The sequence below is a fragment of the Phascolarctos cinereus genome, unplaced genomic scaffold (assembly GCF_003287225.1).
Source record: "Phascolarctos cinereus isolate Bilbo 61053 unplaced genomic scaffold, phaCin_HiC Scaffold_9;HRSCAF=440, whole genome shotgun sequence".
In the NCBI taxonomy this organism is placed as follows: domain Eukaryota; kingdom Metazoa; phylum Chordata; class Mammalia; order Diprotodontia; family Phascolarctidae; genus Phascolarctos; species Phascolarctos cinereus.
The window spans coordinates 4,219,711-4,239,095 of NW_027556402.1; the positions used below are offsets into that span (position 1 = coordinate 4,219,711).

Genomic DNA, 19,385 nt, shown 5'->3' on the forward strand with positions numbered 1-19,385 from the left:
TAGGTTCTTTGCTCAGCTCTTCCTTTTATTAAAAAAACCGAAACCATAAGAAGCGTTGGGACACAGGCACCCCCTGGCCCCAGGGGACTGGTCCAGCCGTCTGCCCAGGGCACAGGAATCTGGGCAGCTGCTCTCAGGCTGTGGTGGTTTGTGACCGCCTGCCTGGAAGCGCCTGTCTGCAGGGAGCGTCGGGCACTTTAAAGGAGGAGTCTTTGTCTCTGTAGCTGTAGGGTCTGTGGGGGCTCTCACTCCACGGCTGTGCCTCTGTCCCTTGGCCAGCTCTTCTCCTGGGGAGAGGCAGGCAAAACGCGAGCTCACTTGGGCTGTTCCAGCCTGACCTTTAGCTCACGCCTTGCCTTGTGTGACCTTTTCCTCTTCCTCTTGACTTGGAGTTTTAAAAGAATCTCGATTCCATCTTTGTGCTTCATCTTCTCTCCCACTTTCTGGTTCTGGCCTTGAGCCTCTTGGTTGAGACCTAGCTGAATATGTTTCTTGGCCTTAAATGCTGAGTTCGGGGTGTGCTTGGTCTTTGATTGGTGTTAACCCTTTCTTCACTCCTGGACCTCCTGCCCTGGGCCTCCCAATCTCATTGGTAAGGCCCTCCGGGCACCTAGAATTTCAGGAGCCATCTTCTTTTTTTTCTTTTAAATAGCATTTTATTTTTTCCAATTACATGTAAAGACAACTTAACATTTTTTTTTTTATAAAATTTTGGGTTCCAAACTTTTTCCTTCCCTCTCCTCCCTTTCCCCTTCCCTAAGACAGTAAGCAATTTGATATGTTACATGTGTGTGGTCGTGTAAAACTTATTTCCATAGTAGACATGTATGAAAAGAAACAGAACAAAAGGGAAAAAAACTAAAAAAAAAATAAAGAAGATGAAAAGAACCTGCTTTGATCTGTATTCAGGCTTCATCAGCTCTTTGTCTGGGTGTGGACAGCACTCTCCGCCACGAGCCTTTGGAATTGTCTTGGGTCATCGCATGGCTGAGAGGAGCTCAGTCTGCTGTCGTGATCGTTGTACAACGTTGCTGTTGCTGTTGATGATGTTCTCCTGGTTCTGCCCACTTCACTTTGCATCAGTTCGGGACTTAGGTCTTTCCAGCTTTTTCTGAAATCCACCTGCTCATCATTGGTTGTAGTACAGTGCTACTCCATCACAGTCATGTTCCCTGGGCATCCCCTCCATTTCCAGTTCTTTGGCAGTGGCCATCTTCTGATAGGTATAATCTATCAGACTCCACTCCATCCCTCCTGGAGAGGGTGTGGCCTCCTAACCAGGGGCAGTCAGGGTGGTCAGCCTTGTTTTTCTTTCTGTGCTCCTGGCCTAGATGTCCGGCTCTTGCTCACTGTCCTCTTCAGCAGGGGTTTGGAGTGGCTGGAGGGGAACCCCCAGCCTTCCTGTCAGCATGTGAGGGACCGTGAGCTTCACCAGGAAGTGTCTTGAAAACCTGACTCTAGTTTCACCGGAGGTCCTGCCTCCGACAGGGCCCTGAAAGAGATCTCGGCAAGTCTGGGGAACATATGTAAGAAGCAGAGACAGGAGCCTCTTGGACTGGCCAGCGTTGCATGATCCGTGGCGGCGCCGGCCAGGGAGCCTCCTCCTTGTCTTCCGCCCACTCTGTGTATTTCCACGGTTGTGTGGTGTGTCCTCCTTTCTCTTGGTGCCTGCTTCCGCACCCCGATTTCACTGGTGGCTGCTTTGATGAGGAGTTTGTACCTCCTGGCCAGCTGCTCCTCACAGGCTCCAGGACAGGTGGCAGCCACACACTGAATGACCTGGGGTAGAACGTTCAGGGTCTCTGGCCCTCAGTTTCTTCCTTAGTTAAGTGAAAAGGTTTGGGGCACTGCTGGCTTTTGGCACTCCAGGTTGTTGTGGCATGGGGTTGAGTTTGTTGCTGAGATTGTGGTATCTGGGCCCAACGCACTAGTTCATTTCTCTTCTGGATGGGACTGCAGATAAGTCCTGCCTTCGTGATGGCGACTTGGGGCTTCCGTTGCTCTCCTTCAGGAGTCAGGTGTTGGACTTCTGGTGATTTCTTGCTCGAGGGACTTGTCACTTCAACAGGAGAGTTACCCTTCTTCCTCCTCCATTGCAGGTTGAAACACCTCTGAAATAAAGAAGGATTTGGGGAGCTGTTGTGGTGGAAGAGTTCCTCCAGGCCAGCCCCGCCCCCGGAGAGGAACCCCTAGGGGCTGAGTTAGTGAGGCAGGTCCTTGGACGGCAGGTATCTAGCCTTCCCTGGATCTCTGGGTGAAGCTCTTCCAGGTCTTAGAAACAGGTGAAAGCAGAATTGGCTCCTGGGGACAGGGGAAGACTGTTGAGTCCTGAGGTGCCTTCTTGTTTGGGCAGAGGATTCTCCTCCCCTGTCCGTGGAGCTGGGTGGGCTGCCTGCTCCTCTGGGGCTTGCAGGGCTCTGAGTGAAGTGCTCTTGGGCCATCTTGTTGAGGGACATTCACCCTCCTGTTGCCTCCTCTGGACCTCACCCCTTAGAGCTGTTGGAGTTTTCTTTGTCATTTAGCCTCTATTACTCTAACAGAGCCAGAGAGAAGCCTGAGGTGCTCAAAATCTAGTTTTAGAAAGATTATATTAACTCATCTTTTATTAATGTAACTCGACTCAGTTGGTTTTATCAGCCTTTGATCTGTAGCTCTACTTTGTTTAAAATAATTTCTTCTGTTCTTGCTGCTGTTAGCACCTCTGCATTTTGTGTGCATGTTTGTTACCTGCACTGGAAAGCTGACAGTGATCAGGGCCCCACATTTTGCTTATGGTTATGTTTATTGAAGTGACAGTTACAACAGTGCCCGAGGATGAATTAAAAAGCCTTCATGGAACACTACGTACCAAGCGCTGGGCCAAGGTCTGGGGTCCAAAGAGAAGAGGCAGCCGGCCTCTGCTCTCTAGGAGCTCCCCTTCTGATGGGGGGAAGCACCCCATGCAGGAGAGTCAGGTGGGAAGGCCCGGGCTAGGAGATGCCGGCCAGGTGTGTTTGAAATGAATTGCATTCTTTTCTGAAGACAGTGCCCTGAGGACTCACACTTAGATGTTAATGTAAAATGCATTTGGTTTAAGAGAAAAATCACACAAAAGCCATTTGTCCATCCTCTGATGGCACTCTGCAGCGTTTATCCTACAGCTGTCTGACACCTGCTTTTTGCTGCAGCCTGCAGGACGTGTGGTGTGGGTCCCCATGGGCCTTTGCCCAGAGAAGTCACACGTGGCTCCTGGCACCTTTTCTAGGTCCTCTCCCCATCTCAGGTGCATATTTTTGGGCCACTCTGTTCATTCATCTTTTCCCTTGGATAGTTTTTTTTTCCTTCTCCTTCTCCTGCCTCATGTCATTGCCTAGTAGGGCTGTCCTTGGAACAACCCAGGTCATACTGCCTCCTAATGAGCTTAATTCTAGCTCCTGATGAGCATAGACTCATCTCTAGAGCCGTGGTTGATTCAGGCCGGTGGGTGGGTGGCGTGCCCAGGGCGGTGCTCATCTCTGTTCACGGGGAGTCTTCTGCCTGCCCACCTGATGCAGGCCGAGGGCCAGGGGGAGAGCCTCCAGTTTGGGCTTTGAGCCATTGGTTGCACAGAAACTCGCCTAGACACTGAGGCAGGGAGTTTACGTGGGTGCTGTTAGGTTTAATATCAGCCCTTCTGGCTCTGCTCACGAACACGTTAACCCAGAAGCCTGCTGTGCGACGTTAACAACATTAAATAACTGCCATGCTACTCTTGTTCTCAGTGTGTTGTAGCAACAGTCGCCTTTGGCATGGGGATTAACAAAGCCGACATCCGTAAAGTCATCCACTATGGTGCTCCCAAGGAAATGGAGTCTTACTACCAGGAGATGGGCAGGGCTGGCCGCGATGGCCTGCCCAGTTCTTGCCATGTGCTCTGGGCCCCTGCGGACATCAGCTTCAACAGGTGAAGGGTGTGTGTGTGTGTGTGTGTGTGGGAATGAATTTCATACTGCGTGTTTTTCCTGAAGGAGCAGAGGTGGCTTACAAAAGGAAGCCCGTGGGGCAGCTTGGTGGGGCAGTGGATGGAGCACTGGCCCTGAAGTCAGGAGGATAAGTTCAGATATAGCCTCAGCCATTTAATGGCTTTGTGATCTTGGGCAAGTCACTTAACCCCAATTGCCTCCACCTTGCCCCACCTCAAAAAAAAAAAAGGAAACACATTTCAGGTGATGGCACAATTAATGATAAAAATAAAAGGAAGAGGGGCAGCTAGGTGGCGCAGTGGACAGAGCACCGGCCCTGAAGTCAGGAGTACCTGAGTTCAAATCTGGCCTCAGACCAAACACTTGATACTTACTAGCTGTGTGACCCTGGGCAAGTCACTTAACCCCAACTGCCTAAAAACAAAAACAAAAAACCAAAAGAAAAAAATTTTAAAAAAACCAAAAAAATGAAGGCTCTACTTTGTAACTTGATATAGTTTGCCAGCCAGATGTGGTGATTACTGTTTGGTGGGCTCTTTGAAAGAAACTGCCTTTTTCCTCTGAGTAGAATATGCCAGTCAATGGAAAGTGACGGTCACGTGTCATTCTTTTGTTCTCACCCTTTATTTCTACCCGACAGGCACCTCGTTAGTGACATCCAGAATGCCGACTTTCGACAGTACAAACTGAAGATGATGAGACAATTAGAGAGGTATCTTCAGTCCAGCAAATGCCGGCGGAAGTAAGTGCGTGGGGTAACCCTAACCTTAACCCTAAATGCATGCAGAATCAGTGGGATTGTTGTCGGGTTCTGTGTCTGTATCAGAGGTTGTGGCTTCTGAGTGAATCAGAGCCCAGTAATGACATCCCCTGTGAGTCAATCAGCCGTGATTTCTCCTCATTTTTAGTCAGGAATTCGACATGTCATTTTTGGTTTATTCATTGGATTTTCCATTTCCTCTTGGGTAGAATCATCTTGTCTCATTTTGAAGACAGACAGCTCCGAAAGGCCTCCTTGGGCATCATGGGAACGGAGCAGTGCTGTGACAACTGTCAGGCCAGGTGAGCACCCACCCAGTCAAAAAGGAGGCATTGGGATTGCTGTTTGCTAGGCCAGATTTCTTTTGCAAATTTTCATTTCCTTAAAAAACATCTAACCTCCTCAAGCTCAAATGAAGCAAACGTAGCACTTGAAAACACAGATGCAGTGACAGAATATGCTTTGCAAACCTTAGAGTGGTGTATAAATGCTTGTGATTTGAAAACCCAGATTTTCCTTCCTCAGCTCTTTCACTTTGGAGAAAACATTTGAGTCTTCACAAACACCAGCTGTGAGAATGTTTTCCATATACATCGCAGATCGGGAGGAGGGGGGCTTGAACCTGAAACAGCGTGCTTTTTTTAAAGCCCGTCACAGAGGCAGCGTGGCGCTTGCAAAGCTGGCCTGCGTGGCATGCTTCCGTCTGCCCTTCTGTCTCTCGGAAAGTTGGTCATCAGACTCAGGTGGCCATTGGTGCAATTCAGAGTCTCCCGTGGACTTTTCCAGGCAATCTTAGGTTGCATAAAGTGATGATGGCTGTTCTTTGTGTGTTTGAGCAGCATACAGGAAGGGACCTGAGAACACAGGGTACCGGATCCTTCTACTTAACAGATAAGAACCCTGACCTAAAGGGAGGACCTGACTCCCCAGTGTCACTGAGGAAGTGGCGAGCAGGGCTCGGTCTCACTTACCAGCCTCAGCCTTCTGGGGTGGGAGGCAGTGCCAAGGCTCACATTGCCGCCCATCAGGAAGGGAAAGGAGCTGAAAGCTGAGCAGAGGGTGACCTGCCTTGAGCAAGGACCCCCACCTACGGGAGTGGGAATTGTTGGGAGTGGGTGTTTTCTTTAAAGTTTTACCTTTTTTTTGGTTTTCACCTTCATTTATACATATATGCCTTTTGCTCCTGAGAGAGCTGCCCCTTGTACCAAAGGAAGGGAGGAGGTAGCGGTTTAGCAAAACCAGGGAGGCCCCGCAGAGCTCCTCGCCCGCCCATCGCTCCCCTCCCTGCCAGGCAGGCATGTCTTCTTCTGGCAGCCTGTTTCTGCGTGGGTTCAAATGCTGTGGGTAGACTTGTGGGAGTGAGAGCAGTCTGATGATGGAACCCCCAGGATGCCGCAGCTGCCGTAGAAGCCTGGCTCAGCTTGGGCGCTTTTCTCCGAATGAGGTGACTTGAACTCTCACCCCTCTCGTGAGAGCCTCGCTGGTGCCAGGCAGGAGTTAGCCTTCTGGTGGAGGCTCTGGCAGAAAAGGGGATCGGTGGTGCGTTAGGAGCGGTTGTGTCTCCCGGAAAGCCACAGGGTGATGCTGCAGGCAAGCCTGTGGGGATGCAGAAGCTGCCCAAGTTCAGATCCCGGCTCATAACCTTGTGAGGTTGTGTGTGGCCCTTGCCTCAGTTTCCTCCTCTGTAAAATGGGAAGGCTCTCAGCCCCTGTTTCCCTAGATCTTGTGAGGATCCAGTGAGATAATGTTCTCCAGCTGCCTGACCTGCCTTCCAGTGCCCCTCAGCTCAGGCCAGTCACCCCCCTCCCCCCCCCGGTCCCACGGCCTTAGTTTTCTCATCTGGAAACGGGATGGGGGTCACGTGCAGGGGCCCTGCAGGCCTCCCATGCCGCGTCCTCCTCCTCGCCCATGCTGCGTGCCTCCACGTTCTCTGCCACTTGTTACAGTTCTCTTGTCCTCCCTGACTCTGCTTGAATCTTGTTCGCTCTTATAAAACAGTGTGGGCTGTGCTGGGGGTGTGAACTCAGCAGCAGTGTCTGTGTCTTCAGACTGAAGGACCCTCACTCCAGCGTTGACTCCGAGGAGCATTGGCAGGACCTGGGGCCGCAGGCTTACAAGCTGCTGTGTGCTGTGCGCGACTTGGGAGAGAAGTTTGGAATCGGGGTCCCCGTTTTATTTCTTCGAGGCTCGGTGAGTGCCAGGGAGGCCCTGTCTTTCTGGCTAGGGCCCCGCTGGTCCCTGGCACACGTGCTCCTTTGGCCGGCCCCTCCCGGGGCCTTTTCTGCCATCTTGAGCCGTGGCTGATGGAGGAATCCCCAGGCCCGATCTTGTTGGGACCATTAAGAAGAGCGCACCTCCAGGACGTCCAGGAACAGTTGGGCTGCTAGATGGTGTGTTCTGCCGAAAAGCCCTGATTAATGGGCTCTCAGTAGCCAGTCAGTAATCTGTAAGCAAGTGCCTACTGAGTGCCAGGCACTTCTTAGCCAAGATTGGATTCCATCACATATGATTGGTTTGGTTTTTTTTGCTTTTTGGGTGAGACAGTCGGGATTAAGTGACTTGCCTAGGGTCACACAGCTAGTTATTGTCAGTTGTCTGAGGTTGGACTTGAACGCAGGTCCTCCTGACGCTCTTAGCTGCCTATCACGCGTGGTTTTGCACTGGATGGCGAGTCCGAGGCTGTTTGTTCTCCTGGCGTGTTGCTCCTTGCTCAGCTGGGTCTGCTGGCTTGACTGCATCTCCTCTGAAAGGGCCAGACTTTAAGGAGAGGAGCCTGTCTGGGCTTTGTTTTTACTGACTAAACATTGTGTAGCACTTCTTAACTAGATCATTTTAGTGCTAGGCAGCCCACTGGTGATAAACTGCTTGGCCTGGAGTCAGGAAGCCCGGGGTTCAAATCCAGCCTCACATGCTTACTAGCCGTTTGACCCTGGGCAAGTCGTTTCACTGCTCTGGCCCTCATTTTCCTCAGCATCATGCTCCCACCTCGCTGGTTTTTGTGAGGTTCATGTGAGATAATAATTGTGAAGCACTAAGCCCAGTGCCTGGCACACGGTCGGAGCTTAATGCATGCTTATTCCCTTCTCCTTCCCTTCCCACAGAAAGTAGGAAAGTGAACCCTGGATGAGATCATGCAAAGCAACATACATCGGAAATCCATTATTTTTTTAAAGTATACTCAGAAGCCCTTGCTTTGAACGCGTTGCCTTCTTGTTAAACATTTGGACAACAGTTTGCGTTAGGTTGTGGCTGCCTTGACTTCCAGGTTTGCTCTGCTCAGAGCCCACAGTAACGGGAGCTTGCCGGCCCAGCCCAGCTCTGTTTGGGTGGTGGTCCAGGGAACCATGTGGGGCATGGGCAGGGTGGGAGTGGTGCAGATTTGTAGCTTTCCAGTTTTTATTTTACCTGATTTATGTGAAACTCATTTCCCCCCAAAATACCATTAAGATGTGAGAAGATGTCTTTGAAAAATGCTATTAAATGGCCCACGGGCCCATGTAGCCCAGTTAGAGGTGTGACATGTTAAATTATCTTGGTTTTAATTTGGTATAATCTGGTCAGGTCCTTGATGAATGTAAGTGGGCTCCGAGACGGAGCTCAAGGGGCTCCCAGGAGAGATCAGATTTCACCTGTTATTTGAAATGGAGTCAGACAAGTACCTTTGGGAGTCTTCAATTTAAAAAGTTATCCTTTGTGAAATTGTATACCACCCTTGCTAGACAAAGATTTAGAACTTTTTAAAAAAAGCCACTTGCTAATAACTAAGGCAGATGTCATGCCAGCACCCACTGTCTGCCAAGACCAAGGCAAGCTTGCATAGAAAGGGTTGTCATAATAGCGGGGGTTTGTTTTTTGAATCCTGACTTTTAACTCTTTGGGAATTCACTAAATTGTCTCCCTAATTAGGATAAATCTGAGTGTATACGTGTATTATTTTGATAGACAACACCACATCTGTCTTTGTGGATTATTAATGGGGGAGCACAGGCTAATTGTCAAGTTTGTTTGTGGCATAGTGAGGATACCAGGTGTCCACTGTGATTCCAGTAGGGTACGTTCCACCTCCTTAGCTTACACAAAGATGTTTTATGTTGGCGTTTTTCCCTAGGATTTAAGTAATTGCTAACTGAATGAATTCCTTTCTTTCTGACATTCTTTCAGGATTATCTGTTTATTTTTGGCTTGTCTAGGAACTCTGTATTAGTACAATTAAATTGGATCAAATCTGGCCCCAGACAGTTGCAGGGGGCTTTTTTGTAGCTCAGTTCTTCACCTGTGTCTGGCGAAATCTCCAAATCATGTTTTTAAATGCATAAATCCAAATACATAGGCTTATAAAAGAAGCCAGTCATTCGCATTAAAATGCTGCTTAACAAACAAGGTAAAGTTCATGAGCTCCAGTTGGGGTGGATTGCTGCAGGCCTCAGTTCTTGGACCTTCTTGGTTCAGTCTTAACTTTGTTTTGGTTTTTTTTTTAGGCAATTTAGGCAAAAGGTTAAGTGACTTGTCCAGGGTCACACAGCTAGTAAGTGTCAAGATTTGAACTCAGGTCCTCCTGACTTCAGGACTGGTGCTCTGTCCACTGTGCCACCTCGCTGCTCCGGTTCAGTCTTCTTATCAAGAATGTGGGCAAATGCTTAGTTGGCCTATCGAGCAAGTTGGTGGGTGACCCAGATTGGGGAAGACTCACCAGTATGCGGGATGACAGACTCGGGGCATAGAAAGACCCATGGAGGTGTGCAGAGTGAACCGATTCCAAAGACGGCTGTCAGGAGGGGCGTATTTCGACTTCTACCTTTGGGAGCGTTTTCTGCAAGACAATCATAGGCTTTTTCCTAGTCCACAAATAATTAGCATAGAGGTTGCCTCTGTTCTTGACCTCTTTCAGTAAGCTGTGAGATGGTGAAGTGGTAGCTTTTTGTTGAATATCACTTAGGAAAGCCTGGGACTGGTGGTGGTTGCTTAGCTGATTAATCACGGCCTACTCTTTGTGACCCCATTTGGGGTTTTCTTGGCAAAGATACTGTAGTGCTTTGCTATTTCCTTCTCCAGATTATTTTGCAGATGAGGAAACTGAGGTAAGAAGGATTCCGTGACTTGCCAGGGTCCCACAGCTGTAAGTGTCTGGATTTGAATTCGTGTCCTGCTCCTGACTCTGGGGTCAACACTCTTATCTGCTGTGCCACCTCGCTTGCTCCTGGTGGGGGCCCTTAATCAGGTGTCAGTGGTTCTCATGCTGACATGAGAGGGTAGCCATAGCCATGCAAGTCAGTAGGTAGTGGGAGAGTTTGAGGTATGTTGTCAGCCTCACTTGACGGATGGTAAAAGTGGGCCAGAGAGGTTTAGGAACATGTGAATGGTCACACAGCTAGTTAGCATCTGGGCTGGGACTCTAGCACAGATCTTCTGGTTGGAGTCCGGTGCTGTTTCCCCTGTTTGATGCTTGTGATGCCGGTGACCAAGATGTCTGTGCACCATGGCAGAGAGCTTCAGAAATAAAGGTGAAGCGGTGCTTTCAAAGAAACACGGCCTCCTCGGCAGTCTGCTTGGATGTGTGCTAAGAGGTTCACTCAGTGGGACAAGGTGGTACTGATAGGAGGACCTCTGACAGAGAGGACACACTCTGGAATCAGAGAGTGAGCCCGCCCGAACGCTGGCATGAACTGAGGGCATCTGCAAAGGCTTGTGGCCAGGAGCTTGAGCTGAAACCTGAAGGAAGATGTGAAGAGGCAGAGGTGAGATGGCAGTGTAAGCACAGGGGTGGCAGGGGGATGGGCACAGGGCCCCTCCTCTGTGTCAGAGGTGTAGAAATGGGAAGACCAGTGAGGCAGGTTGGCTGAAGTGTCCAGCTTATGAAGGGGGATAATGAGCATGGGGAGAGCGGGATGGAGTTGGACCACGCGGGCTTTTAAACACTGGGTGAAGTTCAGAGCATGTGTTCTCAAGCAGAGGCACCAGGGAGTAGCTGGATCTTTCTGAGCAGGAGTATGATGTAGTTAGATCTGTGTCTTAGGAAAACTTATCTGCCCCCTGGGAGAGGATGGGTTAGAGAAGGAGGAGCCGCAACGGAAGGAGAGTAAGCGGTCGCTCATCAGTAGTCCAGGCAGGCGAGAGGTGGCGGGGGCTGTGGGAGGGCATGGGGAGATCAGAGCGTGTGGGGAGGGCACGGGCCGTGGGGAGGGTGGGGGCCGTGGGAGGGCATGGGGAGATCAGAGCGTGTGGGGAGGGCGGGGGCCGTGGGAAGGCGAGCTGCAGGTGGCTGCCTGCTGGGGAAGGCCGTGGATGGGGGAGTCTTGGGGACAACATGTAGCTTTTCAAGGTCACTGACCACGAGGGGCTTAGCTGTCGTGGCTGGGCAGTCTGGGGCTGATGACTTGAGGTCATGCGGATGCCCTTGTATGTTCTCTTTGCTTCCTGTGAGGTTTTCCTCTTTCAGACCTTTTTGTTCTGTACTTTGGGGTCCAGAGGCTGTTCCCCTTGGCATGGAAGACAGAAGAAAAATGGGAGTTTGGTCATTCTGCTTCCTTGGTCATTGTCCCGTCCTCGTCTCGGGATAGCTTGGAACCTTGTTTCTTTGTTCTTTTCACAATTAGTACTCTAAGCTGGCTTCTGTATAAGCCACAACTGATGCTGGACCTTGGTCAGTTTAACTGTTTAACCGCTGAAGGCAAGAAAAATAGAAATGAAATGTCATGGGAGTGGACTTTAGACTCCTTGGACTTGGCCTTTATGTGTCAGAAGAGTGGTCTGGAGGCGAGGTACAGGAATGTTGGGGTGCGCTCCTGGTGATGGGGTCTGCCATCCACCAAAGCCGCCAGCCACTCAGGGCACCCGCCTCCAGAGAATTTTAGCCTGCTTTGGTTGTCTCCTTGACAAAAAGGAGTACTTTGTCTCCTATCAGCAAGGACAGATTTGTAGATAATGACTTTTCCCCCTGATTTCAGAATTCTCAACGTCTTCCTGATAAATTCCGCCAGCATCGTCTCTTTGGTGGTGGCAAGGACCATTTGGAGAGCTGGTGGAAGGCTTTGGCTCGGCATCTTATTTCAGAGGGTTTTTTGGAAGAAAAGGCAGGGTCCAAGAAGTTTGCCAAATTGTGTGTCCTTACAAAGGAGGTAAGAGTGTAGAAGTTGGCCTTTCTGTTATATTTCTGTGTTCACACACACAGTGTGTTAAATGGACCTCTTATTAGAATGTGAGCTCCTTAAAGGCCTAGTACTTAGTACAGGGGTTGCATACAGCAGGCACATAATAAATGCTTATCATCTAAACCTTGCATATAATAGTCATGTAATACATGCTTATTGTCTGACTGAAGGTTTTTTTTTTTGTTTTATAGGGTAGATCCTGGCTGGACAAAGCCGTTGATGAATCAGCCCGAACACTCCTCCTTCACGCCAGTGAAGACCTATGTCCGAGGAAATTACTAAAACTAAGGTTCATTTTTTAAAAATTCCATTGATTTTCTGGCTAATAAGTCATTTGGATGTTATCATTTCACAGCAGGATGCCCAGGAAACGTCTGTTTTAGCTTTGTTTAGGTTGTCACCAGGATGCTTACTAGACTGCAGGGGATGGGAGCAGGGTGTGGGTGGGGAGAGGTGCTGGAGAACGCAGCACATGTGACCAACATCTTCCCACTACAGAAGACGGAGATGGTGGGGGAGCCGTGGATCTCCTCCTTTGTGTCATAGAGTGAAAGGGAATCCGTTTGGTGCCACCTTTTAGCATTTTTGCCAGTTGTAATAGTTTGTTCAATTCCTTCTTGAGCTCTTCAGAGATTTGGCTGAGTAGGCTAAAAAAAAAAAAGGCAAAAATCTTCTCCTTCCTTGAGCAGAGAGTATAAGCCATCATTTGTGGAGCCGACGTGGAGGTTTGAGGCTATACTGAGTTTGTGAGGACCTAAAGGCTGAGTGTCTGAAATCAGAATTAGTTGAACACTTGACCTAACATGTTTTATTGTGAATAGTCTTACAACAAGATTTGCGTCCATAGAACAGGATTCCTCTGACAGAGGGCCAGCTTCCTTGAAGAAGGCTTGTTTTAAAGGGTGAGGGGGTGAGGGGAAAGGTCTTTGGTGTCTCCATCGAGAAGATTAGCTGTGGAACAAAGTGTGTAACTTGTCTTGATGGGAGAAAGGAGACATGAAGTAGTGAAGCTCGAAATCTGGAGGGAGAGCTCTCCAAATGTGGGTTTCTGTGGCCTGACATCTTCTCCAGGGAAGCGGAGTGGATGGCGGTCGTCTGAGTGGGTGCACCAGGGGCGTGGCTTCTCCTTCCCTGGGGGATTTCAGTGGCCTGGGTTATGATGATTAAAGAGCACTAGGGGAGGAAGTCTATTGTGGAAGGAGACAGCCTGGGGTTCGGAGAAACAGGGCCTGAGTTCAAATCCTGGCTTTGCTGCTTGCTTCCTGTCCAACCTTCTGCAGTTCCCCTTCCTGTTTTGTTCTTTGCTTCTATCGAGGTCATCTGGGCATTTGGGAGGGGTGATGTCGAAAGTCCCTTCCAGCTCTAAATTCTGTTGTCCGAGATTTCAGGGCTGAATGAGAGTTTAGCAGCGTCTCAGTCAGTGAGAGCAGAGATTGCTCCCAAGCTTCAGCCTGCATGCTCACAAGTGGCAGGCAGGCAAGAGTAGGTTCACAATGAAAGGTAGATGACATTTTTAGATTTTTCTGAGAAAAGCTCAGGATTCATTGGGATTCTCTGCATTCAGTGCTTTTATTGTAATTTTTAGAGCTTGATTTAATTTTAGTAATGCTTACTTAGATGTTTATAAATATATTCTATATTTATAGAGCTTAATTTAATTATAGCCTTGACCTTGATTAACCTGAATGTGGGACCAGAGAATTCTTATGATCTGTGAATTTTCTGCTTAATTTATTCTTCACCAGAATTTCTATCTTTTATTTTCAGTCCTGTCTGAAATTCTTTCCAGAGCCTTTGACGCGCTGAGCTTCCGTGCTTGGCCTGAGTCTCATTCCCATGGCAGGCAGCAGCAGTTTTCATGTTTGGGGTAGCCTTGGAGAGGCCAGGCCGATAGGAGCTGTCCTGAGCCAAGTGCTGATCTTGCTGCTTTCTCCTCCTTACGTTGAAAGTCGAGCTGACAAAGAGCTTGTCTTGGGGAATGGGAGATGGGGGGGTGGGGCAGGGGGAAGGGAGAAATTATCTCATTGATCCAAAGTTTCAGATAGTTGCAGTTCTAGTGCTGTGGGCTGCTGCCCTTCTTCATGACTAACTGCTGTGTGTGTGTGTGTGTGTGTGTGTGTGTGTGTGTGTGTGTGTGTTTCTGAATGCATTTTTTTAAAAGTTTAAAAAACTGTTAATTTCTTCAGATCTCACAATTTATATTTTTAATGGGATTTGTGTATATTTAAACCAGGAAGACTTGCAGAAAATATGTTCTTATAAAAGCACTGTTAACATTTCTTCTGGGAATGATAACCCTAATAAGATATGTAATCTTTAACAGTTTTTAATATGTGGGGGTTTGTGTTGTACAATGGGTTCTCCCCCCACTTTTTTTTTTTAAGAAAAAATGAGGATTTTCCTATGGCAGATATAAATTGTGCAAGAGAGAGCTGTAAGCCTCCAATTCTATGGTTGGTAAAGAGGTCAGTGTACTTAGGAAATGGGAGAAAGTTTTGTGCTGGGCCTTCATGGTGCCAATGACAACTATGCTTGGTAGAGTCCACAAGATAGAGAACTGCCTGGCAAACCAGACACGCTTCATTTACGCGTCCTTTGATGAAGGGGCCGCCTCGTTTACGCCATCCCTCTGGTCTGGGCACTCTCTTCAGGCCATCTCCTTATGGTCCCTTGTTGGGACCAGGACCCTTGGAGTAACTGAGGCTCCATCAGCCATCCCAGTTAAGTGCCCCAGGGGGCAGAGGGCTGGTTGCAGTCAGGGACCACCAGAGACAGCATCATCCCTGGGAGGAAAGGCCTCCAAGCCTTGTTCCTCAGGGTCCTCGGCTCATATTTTGGCCTCATTGCACAGCAGCTCTGAAACTTAAGGACTGAGGGACCACGAAGTGGAATTTGACTGGCTGCGTAGACTGGGGAAAGCCCTGTTAGATTGGGACTGGGCCCCTGCCCTCTGGGGTCCTGTGACCACACTCTGGGAGCATTCGCTGTGGCATCTAGGGTAGGCTCTTCCTTCAGCAGAACGTGAGACTGGAGGCGGTGGGGAGCTGGAGCGTGGTGTCATGATCCAAAGAGCTGAGAAAGTCGAGTTGTTTTTCAGTCGTGCCAGACTCTCTGTGACCCCATTGGGGGTTTTCTTGGCAAAGACACTGGAGTGGTCTGCCATTTCCTCCTCCAGCTCACTTTACAGATGAGGAGCTGAGACAGACGGGGGAAGTGACTTGACCAGGGTCACCCAGCTAGTCAGTGTCTGAGGTCAGATTTGCACCTCGGTCTTCCCGACTCCAGGCCCGGCGCTCTGTGCGCTCTAGCGCCTTCTAGCCGCTCCCTGTTTTCTTTGTCTTTCTCTCATTATTAGTGATTTAGACCACTTTTTCATAAGACCATCAACAGCTTGGATTTCTTTCTCTGAAAAATGCCCGTTTGTGTCCTCTGTTCCATTTATCAGCTGGGGAATATTTAAATTTGGCTCAGTTCTCTACATGTTTGATCCATGAGACCTTCACCTGATTTGGCCATTAAGAGATTGCTGGTAACTTTGGCGAGAAATGCTGCAGTGGGATGATGACAGCCCCTGCTTGCCCTCATGCAGCTGACAGTCTCACGGGGGAGCTGGCCTGCGAACAACTGCGCAGGAACAAGATAGAGACTAGTTAAATTGGGGGGGGCCGCAGAGGGGAGGCACCGAGGTCAAGGAGGACTGGAGGAGGCTTCTTGCAGAAGGCGGGGATTTTACCTGGGACTTGAGGGAAGCCAGCAGAGGGGAACGAAGAGCCAGAGCATTCCAGGCCTGCGAGATGGCTGTGGAGACGTCAGGGGTTGGGAGATGGAGCGTTCCTTTCAGCATGGAGGCCGGTAGCCCTAGGCTGCGGGGGATGTGGAAGGGAGTAAGGTAGAAGAAGACTAGAGAGATAGGAAGGGCTCTAAAGGCCCAAGAGAGGATTTTATATTTGCTCCTGGAGGTAACAGGGAACTGCTAGAGTTTACTGAGTAAAGACTGAGACAGTCAGGCCTGTGCTTTTGGAAGACCGCTCAGTGATGGATGGACTGAAATAGGGAGAGGCTGGAGATAGGGAGACCAGCCAGCAGGCTCTTGCAAAATAAATAGTGCAGGTGTGCGATGGTGAGGGCTTGCAGGGGGGCCAGCATCTGGGCAACCCGTGTGGCGGCAGGATCAGGTGAGACAGCTGGGAAAGGTCTGAGGATCTTGGGAGGGAGGGTGATCCCGTCACTAGCCTGGAGAGTGTTGGGCACGCTTTTCACGCTGCTTCCTTCCAGATCCGGAAGGTTTAGGTGAAGCATCAGCAGAAAGGGGGGCTTGTATGTAGGAGAGATGAGAGCCAGGGATGCCCCAGGACTGCTATAGTCATCCAGCTAGGAGGTGATGGAGCCTGAGGTTGTGCTGTGGCAGCTCATTGAGGGAGGGCGGAATCAGAAATCCCACAGGACTCCTTTCTTCCTTCCTCCCCCCTTAAGCCAAGGTACCTGGAGAATGTTGGGGCCGTTGGTATCAGTGAGGAGGGTAGGAGGGGGCCGGCTCAGTGGGGAAAATGATGAGTTCATCGTTTGAGGCAGGGCTGGGGTATCCGGTTAGAGGAGTCCAGTGTACAGTGCAGCTGACGCTGTGAGGTGGATGATGTGGGAAGGTAGAGGTAGAGAGCTGGAGGGTGAACAAGATTGGCAAGGTGGTGTGGAGAGGTTAGACGAGGAGCCCAGAGGCCCCTCTTGGGCCTTGGCCACCTTTAGGCCGCAGGCGATGAAAGAGAGAAGAGAGCTGGGAGTGAGCAGTGTCCCTGGGGCCCAAGGAAACGAGTCTCATCCAGAGGTCAAGGACCATGAATACAACTCTCCCGTATGTAACAGTGGAGCAGGATCACTGGAGCAAGAGGACGCCCTCTTGGTCAGGCCGTGTGTGGCCATGGGCCTGTTATTGATGCCATGCTAAGCAGGCTACACCGAGCTAGAAGGAACGATAACATCCATCTGGAGGGACCCAAAGGCTGGAATCTCGCAGTCTGGGGGGAGGAGGAGGGGAGAATCAACCAGAACCGAATTCCAATTGTATAAAATCACTGTTTCAGCTCATTTTTAGTTGACTCAGTAAGTGTCTCTCAGTAGACCACGATAGTGCCGCAATACTTTTGTTTTCTTCTTCACTCCAGAATGCCTTAAACTGAATTACTCTTTCCTCGAGTTCGAGGCCATAAATCTCCATGAATTTAAAGTTCACTGACTGTATATTTTGGCTTTTCTATACTTGGAATCAGAGTTGTGGGTTATAGGTTGTCTCCGTGCTAACATAAGTCCCTTCTCTATAAAACGGAGACCATTCTTCCTGTAGAGGCCGCCTCCCCAGGCCTTCTGGAAAAGCAAGTGAAGCAAAGGACTTGAGCTTTTAGTACGCTGATAAATGTCAGACTAGAGGAGAATTGCGGTATGTGAACCTCTTCTAAATGCCCATGTCGAGCCTCCGCCTCGTCTCTTCTCGAGGGCTTTGGGCCTGGGTTTCTCTGCTCCCCCTCGGTTTTGGCTAAGACAGCATTTTCTTTCCTCTGTGGGCGAGTTGACGATGAGATGCTCATCATCCATTCACGTAGAAGCTGGCTTTTTGGTGACAGATGGTTTTGAATGTCGGTCACACGCCTGCCTGCTGGATTCCCACCATCACAAAGAGGCAGTGGTGTTTAAGCGAGGAGCCTCGGTGAACAGAATTGAGGGGAAGCTGGCTGCCGGACAGATGCCTGTCTCTGGAGTGGGGGATGAATGCCTCGTCTCACTCTCACCTTAAGTATCTTTTCCTTTGACTCATGTAGTGTTTGGCCAACGTCGCCAGCAAAGCCTCTTCCTCTTCCGCTTCCTGGGTCCCTTGACTCCCCAGCATCGGTGTCATCCAAAGAGGAGGAGTGTCAGGTAAATCAGGGCGAGGCAGGGAGGTTGTTCCTTGGGACAGAACTTCTGTGCCCCACTCTGATTGGCTGGGTGACACTGGCCAATCGCCCCCACCCCTCTGAGCCTGTTGGATAATCTGTAACAGAGGGTTGATGATGTCTGCACCACTATTGTCTGTCATTGTCTGAAAGGTCCTAAGAGACCCAGACCTTTCATTTTACAGTTTGGAGGAAGCTGAGGCCCCGAGAGTTTAGGGCCCTGGCTCACTGTCACTTAGGAAAGGATCATGTCAGTGTTCACTAAAACACGTCCGTGATCATGCACGTGTGGACGTTGGTGTTTGTGCCCGGCCATGTCAGTCAGATGGGGTTGGGCTCCTCGGCCAAGGCTGGGCGAACCTTTTTCAGGTGTGCTGAAGGGGGATTCTGGCTCTGTGTGGGCTGGCCTCCACGTTCCCTTTGGGAGTCTGGGACTCCAGGCGTGTGCCTTGATCTGCTGCATGCTGGCACCACGTGCTGGCTGAGGCCCTAAGGCTGTGGATAGACTGTTGGTTTTTTGTATTTTTCGGAATGTGCTTTGTTGAGACTTGTAGGCCTTGTGATTTTTTTTTGCCCAGACTGCATTGTATTGCAAATTGATGGAAGCAAGGCAGAAGCAGGCCAGTGAAAAGGACATCCCTCCAGCTTTACTGGCTACCAACAAGGTGCTGGTGGACATGGCCAAGATGAGGTGAGTGTGGACACGCCTGGCAGGGGGCAGGGCCGCCTATTCACGCTGGCTGCTTTCCCTCCCGCACCGCGGCACACGGTGCACTTCATCCCTCGTCTGGTCCTCTGGCTTCCCTGACCCCACCTGTGAGGGGAATTCTCGTGGCTGCCCGAGGTCCTGTGGGTGCCCCTTCACTGCCTGGGGTCCTGCTACCTACAGCTCCCTCTTCTGACCCCCAGCACCTTGAGCTCAAGGCTGGGAACCCCAGCGGGGCCCTGGGTGTCTCCTCCTGCCCTCTGTGCCCATTTATTGCACAGCCTTGACCTTCGCCTCGCCCCCAGCTCTGTCTGCCATTTTTCCATGCTGTAAGTGTGCCTACCCGACCAGGCCACACTGAAATCCACCCCCCTTCCCACCACATTCTCTGGGTCCCCCCCCCGGAGAGTCGGGGTGTCAGTGAGTGTGGCTGGCTCCCCAGGCCCAGGCGGGGTCCTGGAGGGGGGGTCCTTGCTCCTCCTTCCAGCTCCAGATTTGTCACCTGCTGATGTGGGCGCATCAGATGACGTCCTTGTCTGCTTGGTTTGGGCGCCTGGGCCAAGCCCGTTCACCCTTCTTTTTGTCGCCCCACCTCTCCAGCTCCTTCCCTCCTGTTCCTGTGTCCCGTCAGGCTGAGTGAGCCCCAGCCCCAGGGTTGTGTCAGCACAGCATTTGGCCAACTCGTGGCCCTTAGTGGTCCTGCAAGGAGACACTCCTCAGACTGTTGACCTGCGCTATTTGGCTGTTAATTGTTGGACATGTTTCCAGTGAAACTGCCGCATGTTCTCTGTGGAGTTTACTTAATAATAACGATGACGATAGCTGGCCTTTGTACGGCGCCATAAGGTCTGCAGAGCACTTTACAGATGTCACTCGTCTGATTCCCCACAACAGCCCTGGGAGGTG

The 19,385-nt window shown here is 50.3% G+C and overlaps 1 protein-coding gene across 8 annotated transcripts in view; it reads left to right on the forward strand.

The window, feature by feature from the left end:
• The window catches only part of WRN (WRN RecQ like helicase), an 89,490-nt gene that overhangs the window by 55,345 nt on the left and 14,760 nt on the right, over positions 1-19,385 (forward strand). For all 8 annotated transcript variants that reach the window (XM_021008293.2, XM_078148663.1, XM_021008295.2 and 5 more), the window contains 8 exons: positions 3,741-3,922; positions 4,582-4,683; positions 4,911-5,003; positions 6,750-6,891; positions 11,646-11,816; positions 12,041-12,138; positions 17,660-17,756; positions 18,352-18,464. In XM_021008293.2, the coding sequence (XP_020863952.1) occupies positions 3,741-3,922; positions 4,582-4,683; positions 4,911-5,003; positions 6,750-6,891; positions 11,646-11,816; positions 12,041-12,138; positions 17,660-17,756; positions 18,352-18,464 (998 nt within the window). The remainder of the gene's footprint in view (positions 1-3,740; positions 3,923-4,581; positions 4,684-4,910; positions 5,004-6,749; positions 6,892-11,645; positions 11,817-12,040; positions 12,139-17,659; positions 17,757-18,351; positions 18,465-19,385) is intronic.